The following is a 15,853-nucleotide window of genomic DNA, read 5'->3' as shown; positions in this document are numbered from 1 at the left end:
GTAGATATCTACCAAGAAGCACAGTCTAAATTGGAGAAGCTTTAACAATTTGGAAACGACACAACCTAGGACTCATGAGTCACTAATAAGCAGTAGTACTAGTATTACGTGTAATACATTTTTACCATTTTAATTGTCATCCTTTGTATAAATAAATTGTTGAAGTTGATGGGAAAGAGGATGCATGCTGTAGAAACTTGGAGATTTGGAAGATCGTGTATTTTGAAAATAGTTTCATAAAAATAATTATGGTAATAATTAGCATTTGCTAGGTACCTTGCAAAAGTTTACAAAGTGCTTTTACAGCATTATATAATTTCACAAATGTTATGAACTGGCCCTTAGATACTTCCTGCCAAACCTTGAAAGTTATAAGATAGGATTTAGGGGACAGGGAGAAAAGAGTAGATTAAAAATGCATTAAAAGGCAGAAAATCAGCCAAATTCATTGGCAGAGAAACAGATTTATTTGGCATTTTAGAAACTCAATATATCTTATAAAAGAAGCATTTAGCCCATATTTACATTTCACAGTGTTGGTACTTTTTAAAAATTGTTTTGAGGAGAATTTTTGATGTACAATTATAATGATGAAGTTTGCTTACTTAGAACTAAAAGATTCACAAAACCAGGGAACATCTGAACTTTATTTAGAGGCAAAACTTAGAATCATTTAATTAAACCACTAAATGTAAGTAGAAGCATAGTTAGAGGAAAAATACGAGGAGCTGATTAATAGTTGTTTAAAACTCAGGTATCCATTTCCTAGAGAGAATCCAGACTGGTCTATAGGATTTTGATGACAGCCATATCTTCCTTCCCACAACCACAACTACTGGTTGAACTTTTTATCTCATAAACAGCCTAATCTAAAACCACGAGTTAATATAACACTAATAAGTTAATCAAATGCAAATGTGAATGAGAATTAACCTTGAAAATTTTAGAGCACCTTACCTGCCACCCCTCTTTTCCTCCCTCACTTTTCGTCTCCTGCCCTGCCTTTCTTTCAAAAATGCAAGGTTACCTGGATTGCCAGGGAAGGAGAGACATGTTGTTTAACAGACAAACAGCCAAGCAAGGACCAAGTCAAGTTATTGGATTGCACAGGAAGCTAGAATCATCTAGATACCCACGAAGGCAGCTCGAGAGCTGCGCAAGTGAGTCGTTGGCTCATTTGTAAGCCTTTCCAGATGTTGCAGCCGCGCGAGCTTGAGCTCGGCAGCTGTCCAGGAGGCCGCCTGCAGTCGGCGCACTCCCGGACGCAGTGCGAGCCGCAATGCCGGGCTCCTGAAGGCGCAGGGCGCTGGCGGCTCGTCCCCGGGTCGGCGCGCACGCAGCCTGGCCGCCTGGCACAGCCACAGCCCTCAGCCGGAGGACATCTGCAGCAAGAGAGAAGAATGGTCGCAGCGCCAGGGCTGCGCTGATTTTTTTTTTTTTTTTTTTTTTTTTTTTTTGCGGGGATGGGGGACCCTGAGGCCCACGTGACCACGCGGCCTCTGAGAGCCCCTCTCCGGAGGTCCTTTAGTGATCACATTCGAGACTCCACGGCCAGAGCCCTGGATGTTATTTGGAAAAACACCAGAGACAGAAGGCTAGCAGGTGAGGGGCGAAGAGGGGAGGGAGACTAAAGGTATTAAGAGGAAAACAATTAAATACACACAGTTATTAACTCGGATAATTAATAATCTCATCAGCTATGTAAAGTTCATCACTGTCATGGCAATGATTTCTGGTCTCCCTTCCTCTAGTACTTAACGTTTCTTGGAGTGCTTTAGGGCGGTGTGTGTGTGTGTGTGTGTGTGTGTTTCAATTGCCTTGGTCTGATTATTTCTAGATAAGGTTTTATGAGAAGTGTTTTGTTTGTTTGTTTGTTTTAACCTTGAAGATAAAAGCAAGGGCCTTTTGAGTGTCAGGAAATCACTGGTGATGAGCAACTGCGACAGAAGCACTGAGATCGCTTGGGCTGGTGAGGGTCAGCTGTGGAGCTGGTCTGCCTGAGGTGACCTGGCATGTGTGCAGGACTGGGGCCTGGGCGGACTGTGTGTCAGTGGAGTAATCTGTGCTGCCAGTGAAAGCCTGCTGGTATTTCCTCTGGCAGGGTAGAGCTGCACTGAATTCCAAGAGGGTGTCAGGTATGCTAGAGGCAGTCATTTGAAATATAATAAAACATAACTACAGTGGTGCAATTCAAACGTTCTAGGGCTCATGTGACAGCGACCAAATGGCAGGCTGTGTTTGAAGGGGTACACTAAGAAAACAGAGAAACAGGAACTTCTGCCTGATTCTGCTATTAAGAATATTCATAACTTGGTACAGAAAAGCATCTCACAAAACAAACGAACAAAAATCCACAACTCTCTGAATCCAAAAAAGATGTCCCAATGATGTTTAATGGCTCTTTCTTGTTTGCTTTCTAAGTCACATACTTATGTCATCCACAGGGTTGGGTCAAAGATTTTGTTTTCTTAACCTTGTTGGTTAATCCAATTGTTTTTCATATAGTGAATGAAGAACTGAATTGTTAAAAATATTACTAATGGCCTTCAAATGTCATTCCAAATTTCTGCGCTGTGTGTTCTTGATAAAAGGTCATTTGACTTTCACACAAATGTCCTGCCATGACTTGAAAAGGGGAAATTTAAGGTTTGTAATTAAGATAAAGCAGATTATGAAGATAACATACCACAGTAAGCTGTAAATATGTCCTAAATGCCCATAAAAATCTTTCTGTTAAACTATATTGCACAAGACTGAGAGAGAGTAAACAATGTCATCTAACCATAAGGTAGGGGTGATAGAACAAAATATTTTAAATTTAACCATCTTAGTACGGCTTCATAGTAAAATGTGATACCTGCTTAAAGAAATCTAACTTTCCAATAAGGTGGGGTTTTTTTTAAGTGTAATATCTAGTAATAACAATTTGCAATTGGCTAGAGGAAGTTTAAAAAATAAGATATGGGAATATAAAATCCACAGCTATAATTGGCCCTTAAAAAAAAATAAGATGATTCCTTTATTTTTGCCTTATTTGACAAATTCATTGTCACAAATGAAAATATTCCACAAGTAGTGCCTTATTAAAGATAACACAAAAATATCTTATTGTGGTTTGGTATTTTAATTTGATAGTGAGAGTAATTCAAATATTCTTCCTTCCCAGACTTACCCTTATATTTTCATAAATGAAGAGCTTTTGACAGATGTTGACTTCTTAGAATTAGGATATAATTCCTGAAAAGTTGCTGTCTCTGTCTTGTCATTTGTCTGTTATATATTAATGGTCTATATTGAGTCATAAATACAGCATCCAATGAAAAACAGAGCAAAACAATTACTTTTTGTGTGTGATGAAAAATTAAAAATTTTCATAGCTCTAACAGCAAATAGGATTGTTGCTGCTCCAGGTCCACTGAAGGAAGAAATTCTTTATATTGCTCTGTTTTTCTAAGACCTGTATGACCTCTTGGGTAATTCACACAGTAAAGAGTCCAGGTACTAACTGGAAAAGAAAGGACTTTGACTACCACAACTGACTCTGATTACTAGGGACTCAGACCCTTTTTATGTTTGTGCTTGGCACGTGGCTCATAGCTCAATCAATGTTTGTCAAATGGGGACGGTTTGGTCCACATCCAAACCTCAAGAGCACCTACTTCTATCTTTTCTCTCAAACTTCTCCTCTGCGCACAACCCTCCCACTGACCAAAGGCTAAATAATAGCTGTTAATTATGCACAAAAAGTCACTTCTATAAACACTAGACATAATCTTTATTATATATCACATCACTTTGCTCTCTCTTGCAGAATGGAGGGCAATAGAAAGTCCAAATCTCCTGCTGCACTTTATGTTGTGAAATTAATGAGGTGGGAGGTAAAAACTGTTTTGAAGCCTCTATAGGAAAATATTTCTGTTACTAGTACCTGAAACATTATTTCTATGATGATTATTACCTTAATGACATGACTTTTATTAAGTTTCTCAAAAACTAATCTGGGATTTGTTTCTTCCAGAGGTTTAACCTGACAAACATGCTACCATAGGACAAAGTTTTAAGTTTCCTTGTTAGGTATTTTCTCTATCAGTCAAACTCTATCTTTATCTCTATATCTATCTATCTATCTATCTATCTATCTATCTATCTATCTATCTATCTGTCTGTCTATGTGTGTTTATCACTATCTATCTCTGCCGGGTCTCCTCCTTCCTTCCTCTGTTCCTCTCTCTCTCTCACACACACACACACACACACGCACGCACGCACGCACACATGCACGCACACTACATAACTTAACAGTTCCTAGTTCTTCTACCCAAACGATGTCATGTACAAAAACTATCATTTTCCTCTCCTTGCCTTAAATTTCATTATATTAAAAAAAAATAAGAAGTTCATCCAGTACATTTAAGGATCCACAGCCTTATATAAACAGAATACAGAATTGATGCTAGAAAAAAGTCTTCAAGTTGTGAGGAATGACAGAACAACCCGTTTTAATTACATGCTCCTTTATATGTAATTGCCCTGCTCTGCTCAACCACAACCCACAGGCGTTTTTCATACTTCTATTCTCTCTACGACTATTGTTCCCAACCTCATAGGTATGCTGTCTTCTTTCTTTAGAGCAGAGGATGACATTGAGTTTTCAGGGAATTAAAATTTTGAGTTTAACAGTAGGTGACATATGGAGTAGATATCCCTTCTTGGTTGTACACATCCTCTATGTCCTCACCACTCCTCTGCTGCCGCTTTCCTCCCTTTGAGGTCAAGGACATCTTGTCTTCAGGGTGCGTGCCACTCCTGAAAACCTCTTGCTCCTTAATCCTTCACATAGGGCTTCTTAGCCCTTTTTATGCCAGTTGATTTCATTAGCAGTCTGGTAGAGCCTGTGGATCACTTCTTAGAATATTTTTTAATATATAAATAAAATATATGAAATTATTGAGGAAACCAATAATGATGAAATATAGTCATTAAGGTATTTAAAACACGAAATTGTGATATAGTAATATAACATTAATGAATTATATAATAGACTAATGTATTTAAAATATAAGGAAGTTAATATAATTAATTTTTTTTTAAAGATCTCAACGTGCAGATTATTATTGCTTAACTAGAGTAAGAGCATTAAGTTGTATGGAAATCTTCAATTCACCTCCTTGTCACCAACCATTACAGATAGGGAATTTCGGGGATCAAAGTCCATGTCTAGGTCACCAATGTGAAAACTTTCAACTTTCCTGTTTGGTAGCTGAATGGGGCCAGCAATGTCATTTGAACATCTGTGGACAGAAAAACTGCGATCGTGTGTTATCTGGAGCGGGTTCGATAACACCATAACTGTGGAATAGGGATGAGTGTGATATTTTGTGATATCTGCAACGGTAAATGAATGGAAAAGTCGGGTTTCTGTTGCTGACAGTCACAGGGACAGCTAATACATTGGCATGGAGGGGAGGGGGTTGTCAACATTCATCATTGGAAGAAATGCTATATTTCAGTTAAAATTTAGTGAAACTAGAAAAAAAATTTTTCCTTATCCAAGTTCATGGACGCCCTGAATTCTATTCTGTAAACCCTAGATTAAGAATCCCTTTTTAATACTTATAGGATTTTCAAATACTTCTAATCAAAAATTCCCAGACTTGAGATGCTGGCTCTCTAACATGAGTTGGCTGGAATTCCTTGATGTATATTTGACAAAGCTCCACCAAGGAGTTTGGACTGATGCATCAGTAAGACTGCCTCTAAGGAAAAATAAAAGAAACTAAAATTCAGAAAGAGCGAGTAAAAGTAAGAAAAAACCCAGGCTACACATGTATTCTAGCTGTCATCGGTTTCGAAAGTGGAATGAATAAAATAAATAAAATGTTAGTCTTGATTTAACAACATCTAATAAGGTTAGAACAATTTATATAGTGTAAAACACACTGATTTTAAAAAAATCAATCTATTCTTCACATTAAGGAAACATGACATATAAGGGAAATACCTCAACCTTTTATGAGACGTGTGGCACTACTTCCATAGCTAAACATTTAAGAGAAGGAAGAAAAATTGAATTGCCTATGAAGAAGGCAGGGAAATTTAGACAAATCTCAATCCAGGCGAGATTCAATGGACATAAAATAAATTCTTCAAGTATCTACATCAGGTTGTATCCCCCTGGAGTCTTTTCTTGAGTATTCGGCATATCTCCTGTCTTTTGTGACATAAATTTTTACATTTCAGCTGACCAGGTCTCTAGTTCACTAGCAAAATGAATGCTTGGCATGCTGTGCAATACATTGGCTCTCAATCCTGTGGAGCATCAAGAACTCTGGCCCACTTCCCATGGCAGACAACCACAAACACTAACTCCTGTGAACTGTTTTCTGCTCATTGGTTCACAGTGCAGAGCAAGTAAGGGCATATATAATGCCTCTTAATCAGGAGTGATGTATGCTTCAAAATATGCAGGCTCCTCCAGCAAACAAGGACTTCCCTAGACACATGCAACACTATGTAACATGTTAAAGGGTCTGAGAGACAACCACTAATGATGCTTCAGGAGACACTGTCGCATTTCTGGAGGGCAGACATGAGCATGAATCTATTAAATTAGATACTACTATTTCAAACATAAAAAACAAATAGAGGAGCATGTTGATGTTGAAGCCAACTTTGTTGAGTGAAAACATCATAAATGGTTATGAGAGCTGGCCTTGACATCAGACTGCCTGGGTTTGAATCCTGGCTCTTACACTGGATAACTTTGAACAAGTCAGTCTATTCCTCCCCAATATAAAGAGGATAATAGTACCATGTCATAAAATTGTTTTAAGGATTAAATGAGCGACTATAGAGAGTGTTTAGGAAAGTCTTTGGCATATAGTAAGCATTCCATCGGTTTGGTTGTTATAACCCTCTTCCCTTTTCCTCATAACCTGCTTCTGTAGAAGTGTCACCCTGTTAGCATGACACTACTATAATTTTCCTAAGCCTTTTTGGGCAAAACTAGTTCAACCACACCAAAAAATAGAAAAAAAAGGTAAAATTTCAATGATAAATGGAATTTATTTCTGTGCCTCTGCAGAAAAACAAAGAAGGATATAATTCAGGCGATTTGGGGGCAGATCTTGACCCCACAATGACGTGACTTGAGAATAACTATTTTTGCACATTGATGAGAGACTCAGTCCTTGCATATGAGTTTGTCAGGCTAGATCTACAATATCTAAAAGTCTTCCCAAGCGAGTTGGAACCTGCTTTGAAAATTGCTGTATGGATGGAGCCAAACATGGAAAAGTGCAGCAACACCGGCAAGCTGGGGCTTCCAGCATGTGACCCAGCTCTGGTATGGGAAAAAGTGTGCTAGATGTCAGGGTTGCCACTTGAAAAGGATATTTTGCACACCTCCCTTTCTGGAGCAAAACTTCTATAGCTTTCTTCATTTAAAACAGTTTGTAAGAGCAGTCTGCAGATTTTGCCAAAGATTATGACACACAAATAATGAGCTGTGTCCAAAGTCAAAGGCGTGGTAGAAAGGGGTATATTAGTTAATCATAGATCTTCTTAAGGATCTGAAGCTATATCATAAAGCTGAAACTGAATTTAGGAAAACATTTCACTGGAAGTTGTCTATTCCAGAGAAATTATTAAGGTATAGATTGAAGTTAAACTTGTGTTTTTCAATTTCTGGTTCTAGTTATTTACTTTTAATAATAATCTGTCATTCTTTTTTTTTAATTGAGACATAATTGACATACAACATTATATTAGCTTCAGGTGTACAACATGATTCGCTATTTGTATGTATTGCAAAATGATCGCTACAATAAAGTGCAGTCAATGTCCATCACCATATATAGTTACAGAATTATTTTTCTTGTGATGAGAAATTTTAAGATTTACTATCTTAGCAACTTTCAAATATATGAAAGTATTATTAACCATAGTCACCATTCTATACATTATATCCTCATGACTTATTTATTTTATAACTGGAAATTTGTACCTCTCTTTACTCATTTGGCTCACCCCTACCCCCCACCTCTGGCAACTACCAATCTCTGTATCTATGAGCTTGTTTTGTTTTGTTTTGCTTTTTAGACTCCACATGTAAGAGAGTTCATATGATATTTGGCTTTCTCTGTCTTACTTATTTCATTTAGCATAATGCCCTCAAGGTCCATTGCTGTTGTCATAAATGGAAAGATTTTATTCTTTATTTATGGCTGAATAATATTCCATTGTATATATGTACCACATTTTCTTTATCCATTCATCCGTTGATGGACATCTAGGTTGTTTCCATATCTTGGCTATTGTAAATATACTACAGTGAACATGGGATGTATATATCTTTCAAATTAATGTTTTTATTTTCTTCAGATAAATACCCAAAAGTGGGATTGCTGATTCACCTGGTAGTTTTATTTTTAATTTTTTGAGAAACCTCCATACTGTTTTTCATAGTGGCTGTATCAATTTACATTCCCACCAACAGTGCAAAAGTGTTCTCTTTTCTCCACATCTTTGCCAACACTTGTTATTTCTTGTCTTTTTGATAATAGCCACTCTGACAGGCATGAGAATTTCTCATTGTGGTTTTGATTTGCATTTCCCTGACAATTAGTGATGTCGAACATTTTGTCATGTACCTATGGGCCATCTGCATGTCTTCTATAAGCTGTCATTCTTGAAGAAAGAGGATGTGCCATTTAGAGGACATGTGCTGGAGTTGTTTGTATATGATTATGATAATGAGTTTGCACTGATCCTTCTGTGCTTCTCCCCCATTACTTGTGAACACCACTGATATTTTTGAAGTATTTGCTTGGAATTACTGGTAAAGACTTAACCAGAGTTAATCAAATAACAAAGTTATGAATCCCCTTAATAATCAAATACATGATGGTAGTACCACCGTTGGATTACTTTCAATAGTTTGAAAATTAATTATTATCTACCCAATGCAGAGGTTAATGAAATCAAAGAGAAAATTACCAAAAAGGATATGAATTTGCATTAATACTGTTTTGATCAATTTTTACATTTTTAATTAAGCATATTTTGAATATCAATATCATGGCCTCATTTTTATCTAGAGGTGATTTTACTAGTATATACCAAAAAACCTAGTTAATTATGGCTTCTTATTGTTACCAGGTAGAGAGGCTGAAGGATGGACATTTCATCTTCAAATAAGGAACTTAGAACAGAGAAAGTATGGGACATAGCTCAGACACTGTACAGTCAATAAGGCAGACAGAACATCCACTGACGCAAAGAGGGATTTTATACTAAAAAAGGCATAATCTTTTATTAATTACAAATTTACTAATGTTGACTGCCACTGACTATGTGAAAGACACGATCACTAGGTGATCAAAAAGATACAGAGATAAATTAAAAATGGTCTCTGAACTTTAGTAGTCTAGATTCTATTTGAAAAGAAAAAGTAACCTACAGAGAAAATAAGACTTCAAGGCATGATTTAACAGGTACCATAAGGTACTTGCTGTGCTAATCAATATTTGTTGCTCCCTCACTCACTTTTTTTCCTTCCCTTTCTCCCTTCCTCTCTCCTTTCTGCATCATGAATTTACCACTGGTCCAAATGCATTGTAACAAAAGGATATCCACACAGTTTCATCATTACTAGTGTTTCTGTACTTTGTCAGGGTCATGTTTATTTGTCCGCTAATAAACCTTATTTATAAGTGAAAATTTTCTTGACACAACTAATTTTTAAAGTCGTAATTATCTCTTTTTCACTTCGACTATGGAAATCAAAACATTTGAATCATTGTAAAAATCTTCTATGCCACTATGAGAATATGACATTAGTGGTGTGTGTACATGACCAGAAGGTGGTGTGAAGGTAAATATAGGTATTTTAGATTGAAATTTTTTCACACTAACATTGGTATGTTCAGCCAGGTAAGTAATTCGGACATTATTCAACATTTGAAGAAATTCTCACACTGGTAACTGGATTGACTCACCCGGTTGCTCCCTCCACTAAATAAAAATAAAAACAAAACACTCCGCTGCGATTTTACTCCAGTAATCCCGGAAAGTAGAAGGGTTTGCGTTTTTCAGAGACAGTGGTTGATCCACATCTTGCACTCAGTAGAACTCAACTGTGTTCCAGATGGAAAGTTCCATAAAGTCCTGAGAGTGACAGCCAGAAGTTCTGAGCAAGAAGAAGGACATTTTTATGATTTGCCAAGATACTGACCCCCAACTCCTTATTATTTGACAGTAAAAATATCTTTGTGCTGAATTCACTGTCATGAGGGGTGTCAGTTTTGATCCTCTATAGTAGTAATCTCCAAACAGTAAATTATTTTAGTCAAGAACTGAAACACTCTTAATAAAAACAAATTAACAACTTCCAGGCAACGAAAATCACCAAGACATAGAGAAAAACATGGCATATTATTGCTTGGTGATCTCTGAACATCCTGACACCACATATCACTTTTTTCTCTCTCCTTTCTCTGTCTCTTTATTATTGGCATGAGCACATTCAGGCAAGTGCGTACACATGTGCACACGCACATGCACACATGCCTCAGAAAGCCATGACTTCAAGGAACCTCTCTTCATACAAAATTGAGGATTCCTGATTTACAGGATGCTGATGTAAAAGCCACAATGTAGCATTTAGTTGTTGACCACCTGGGGTGGGGTGGAGGAACAGTACATTTAATGATGTCTAGACTTTGTTTTATCTTCCAGGTTTTTTGTGACATATTTAGCTTTTTGCAGACAATTCTGAATTCACTGACTCAGCATTAGTGCGGTTCAGTTTATCATGATCTATCATCTCTAATCTGGTTTTGAATAGCAGGATGTTGTAGGTCCAGGTTGAAGTGTGACCTCTGAATGTTTTCCATTCATGCTTGATTACTATATCCTAGAGGTCTAGACAGAGTTATTGGTTTCTCACCAACATAAACATCTAGCAAAAGAAAAAAAAAAAAAAAAAAAAACCTAGATGAGTAAGAAAATTCCTAATCCACCTTTACAATATACTATATTTAAAATAAAATTTTTTAAAATGAAGCCCTCCCAGGCTGAAAAAGATGCCATCAAACATTGTTTTTCAACTCTGATAAGATAATCTTTGCACTATAATTTTTTACTGATGAAAACAAGTTTGAACATGTAATTTCATACTGCAATAGAAACATCTTTCCTTTGTGCTATTACAAGAGGCTAGAATTTCAGTTAGTGAATTCCAGCCAAATGAAATTAGCACGTGCATGTTGACTCATGTGTAGCTAGCTCATGAATGGACAAATGAGATGACAAACCAGTGGGGGCAGGGAAGGGAGGTGATGGCACCAAACCCACAGCAACATGGGAATAAATATATCAGGCCTTCTCAAGTTTTACTTCACAGGGATTGATTTTCATATCCTAAGAGTTAATAATTATACTGGAATTATGCAGAGAGCTTATTTAAGAACTAGAACCCACCAGAGTAGAGCATCGTGCCACTGAGTCACAAGGAGAAATTGAGGCTCTTGCCTTTATGCTGGCACTACAGACCACATCCAACCAGACACCAAAGATGTCCACAGCCACAAATACCAGGGTGGAGAATGCACAGGGGTGACAAGATGACTCAAAGTGTGTGACTTACTTGTATCTTTTGTATAGATATGGCACATAGCAATACTATGAGAATAACACTGGAAGTTTTACACTTAAATATTTTAAATTTATGAAACATACATTCAATAACTAATTCCAATTTATGTGTAACAATTTGTAGATAACGTTAAGCTTCATTTTTTTCTCTCTTTTTTTCTGGCTAGAGTAAGAAGGAAAAATAAAGAAAGGTTTTTTTTCAATCTTTCAGTGATCATTGGTATAAGATGATGATTTAGAATCCAAGACTGCGTTTCCAGCCAGAGCTCTCTGGCACAGCATAATCATTGCACAACTGAAGATAAACATGGAGAGTAAACTCCAAAAAAATTACTTCAAAGCAGAGCCTGAAAATCTATTCAAAATGCACTTTGTACCATTTAAGACAATAATAACAGTCTATGACCAGCCACTATGTGCATACCCCAAGGATTAGCCAGCACATCAGAGCCAAATGTTAATAGGCTGGGGAAAAGAAAAAAATAAACATTTAGCTTAAAAAAAAAAAATGAAGACGAAAGAAAGAGCATTAACCGGGAGGTGAGGGTAAACCGCGCCTGCTGATGCTGCCCTCTAAGAAACTGGGGCAAGTGGGTCAGAACTGTGCACGCACCTTCTCAGCCACACCACACACATTCCAAGCTCCCATTCTTCTGAGGCCACTTTGCAGAAAAATGTTTTTATTTCTGTGACCCTGAGCATGACTCCCACTTTGTTGCATCAAGTATTCCCCAAGTGAACCTTCATGGCCTTCCCTCCTCATTAATCCCACACATACCCCGACTCTCAGACTTCTTTTATGACTCCTTTTTTTCTTTACCTATTTTGTGCATAAAGTTGGAAACTGCTCTTGATAAGTTCATAATGCATAATTTGTCCTGTGTATGTATGCTTTCTTTTCCTTGTTCCATATTTTTCTCTCTAGTTGTTCCTAAAATATTTTAACTGATTAATAAAACATCATTACTCGAGCTATCTACCTGTCGCTACATAAAAATGCATGTTTTTGAACCACAATAATTTAAGTAATGTCTCTGGTTTTTAAATGGAGTCTAGGAAAATGATATTTGACAACTTTTATTAAGATAGAAAAAAGTTGACCCATGCCTTCTGCGAATTGAGTTCCGAGGGTCAAAAGCCAAGTACTTTTAATAACTTTTTAAGAGAAGGTAATCCTTGCTCACTTTGAAGACTGAAGCATGTACTAATTGCTTTTGTAAAATGAAGGTGATGTTGCTATAGCTAATGGTCCATGCAGTCAGACCCTGGGACATTTGATCCCAGTGTCTCGTGTGGCTTAAGTTACTGTTTTCATAACATACTCATTGGTTTTGATTCAATACAGTTCAGGTAACATTTAAAATTGGTGTCTTTGCTTTCCAAAAACCCTTTCTCAAAAAATATCTTTAGATATCTTGTCAATTAGTTAATAGCAAGATTATCTTTATGACTATTTTAGACATACAAGAAGCCCATACATCAACCACTAGCTTAAGTAATAAGACATTAAAATTACTAATTTAAAGTTTAAAATTACTGTGTGCCCCTTCTGGATTACATTCCCTCCCTCCTCCTCCTCCCCAACTCCCTTGAAATTCTCTAATCCTAAACTTGGCGTTGATTCATTTGCATACCAGTTATGTACTCTTATTACATATAGAAGTAACTTAAAACAATATTAATTATTGTTTTGCACATTTAAAACCTTTAAGTGGTGCCATACTGCAAATATCCTTCTGCAACTCACTTTGCTCAAAATTATATTTTTGAGATTTATTTATGTTGAAACATTAAGATCATTTATTCTTACTAGTATACATATAAATATGCCATAATTTACTTATTCATTCTTCTGTTAAGAGACATTTAGATTGTTTCCAATTGTGCATTATTACAAGCACTTGCTGTTAGGAATGCTTTATATACATATGTGTAGCAGTTTCTCTATGGTAGAATAATTAATCTAAGGGTGGAATTTCATAGTCTAAGATATGCACATCTTACATGTCCAAATTGTTCAACATGTATTACATGCCCATTGATGATGGTATATAAGAATACCTATTATAGAAAAGAGAAATTTTCAAATGCTATAAAAGTCATAGACTATTTACTTTAAAAAACATGGAAATGTAAATAATATAGATAAGATATTAACAGTCAAATTTATATATGTATATAGATGCATATACACATATATTTACATATGTGTGTATATATATATATATATATATATATATATACACACCCCATGTATAACTATGTCATGAAGAATTTTTAAATTATTAATAAAATTAACCAGATACTAGATGAGTAAGGTTTTGGAATAAAGATTGTAAATACAATATTATTTCTCTCATTTTAGTGTTTTTTTAAATAGGTCAAGCTAAGATTAAGTATCTGTCTAAAGTTGATAGTAAATATCAAGTTGATTCAGATGTGTTATAAATTAATTAGAAGCAAGAATATCTTTATTTATATTTTATTCATACAAAAAACTCATACATCAACCATCAACTTAATTAATAAAACATTAAAATTACTGTTTTAAAATTTATATACCTAATCTTGGCCTATATTTAGGTCTACTTTATTATATGAGTAAGTAGCAACATTTTATCTTTAAATCGTCTCTTATAAGCAAAGCATATATTTTAGAATTATATGCATGTTGAAAACCAGTGTCCTTACTCAACCTTCCCTCAGAGAGATATTTGACTAATGATGGTTATTTGGTGTTGAAGTTCAGATCACTGAGTATGAACATGATGGCTTCTGCACTCATATTCATCCATCCACCTAGTAGTCTTTCTTCTTTTTATATTGATAAGTCGGGAGCAATGCACTGCATTGTGTTGTGAAGATCTTAGATGTTATCTTAAAAATGGGGGCATAATCGGCTCCTCATACGTGCCTGGCAATAATGGTGAATTTACAATTTCCTTAAACAACCTCTCTTCATTTTATTAAGTTGACCACAAGTCATTTTTTTAGAATGTAAAGTCCAGAACGACACAAATCATACTTTGTAAAACATGGTGATTTTCTTCATCATCACTTGATTATCAACTCTTCTCCTGATTTTGATGCTTTTTATCATTTCTTATGGAATACGTGGCCCTGAAGTAATTATTTAGATTCTTACTTTTCTTCAAAATATAAACTATCTCTTCTTTGAAGTCTCCTAATTTCAGTTAGAATTTCTCTCTACTATCATTTCTGTATTTATTCAATCACAACCACTGTCAAAATTATAATTATTTGTAGCACATATAGCATAATTGACGTTTAGAACTAATGTTCTCTCCCATAACAACAGTAGCATCCATACTTCAAAAGATGGGTCATAGAAGAAATTGTAGCAAGGGTTTTTTTAACCTTTTTTTAAGACTCAGAAAGAATGTGAGATTGAAATTTTTCCTCCACTTCCTGATATCTAACTTTTAGCTAGATAGACACCTAACATTCATCGCTAACCTCTTGCTCAGAGCTTTTCCTGCATTGTTATTTACTGTTTACATAACCCTATAAAGTAAATTCTGTTATCCTTGTTTTATAAATGAAACATGTCCAGAGATGTTAAGTAACTTGACAAAAATCACTTAAAATGTCCAAAATTGAGCTCCTTCACTTTCCTACGAAACTTGTTTTTTACATCTCAGTTCATGGCAATCATCTCTTCTTTCATGCCCCACATTCCTTCCATCAGCCAATTATATCAACTCTACCTGCAAAATGCATCTAGAATCCAACCATTTGTCACCGCCCTCACTGCTACCACTCTGGGCTAAGCCACCATCATCTCAAACCTGTATTTTCACAATCTCCTTTTAACTGGTCTCCCTACTTCCACCTTTGCCCCTCTCCTATAATTTATTCCAAACTTGGCAACCAGAGTAATATTTTCAAACATAAATCATGTCCTGTCACTCTTCAACTCAAAACCCTTCGATGTCTTTCCCTCCCACTTAGAATAAAATCCCTTCTATGGCCAAGAAGTCCTTACCTGACCTGGGGCTTGACACCTCTCCTACTTCACTTTCTTATATTCTTCCCACAATTTACTTTATGCCACACACTCCAGCCTCTCTGCTGTTCCTGGGCAACTGCTGTTCCCTCACCCTGAAAAACTCTTTTTCCAGATAGCTACAGATAGCAACAACCACCACACACACACACTCGCACACACTCCCTCTCT

General features: G+C 36.1%; 1 protein-coding gene across 5 annotated transcripts in view; it reads left to right on the top strand.

The window, feature by feature from the left end:
* The window catches only part of DLC1 (DLC1 Rho GTPase activating protein), a 352,000-nt gene that overhangs the window by 197,597 nt on the left and 138,550 nt on the right, over nucleotides 1-15,853 (top strand). The window contains exon 6 of one of the 5 annotated variants that reach the window (XM_039846503.1): nucleotides 1,023-1,206. The exons of 3 other annotated variants lie outside the window; for them this stretch is intronic. In XM_039846503.1, coding sequence (XP_039702437.1) covers nucleotides 1,023-1,183 — 161 coding nt within the window. In that variant the 3' untranslated portion in view covers nucleotides 1,184-1,206. Of the gene's footprint in view, nucleotides 1-1,022; nucleotides 1,207-1,453; nucleotides 1,603-15,853 lie in introns of those variants that run through there. One more of the 5 variants, XM_039846498.1, reaches the window with a different exon arrangement.

This window comes from Pteropus medius, unplaced genomic scaffold (assembly GCF_902729225.1).
Source record: "Pteropus medius unplaced genomic scaffold, Ma_sr-lr_union100, whole genome shotgun sequence".
NCBI classification, from domain to species: Eukaryota; Metazoa; Chordata; class Mammalia; order Chiroptera; family Pteropodidae; genus Pteropus; species Pteropus medius.
This window is presented reverse-complemented; position numbering and strand designations above follow the sequence as displayed.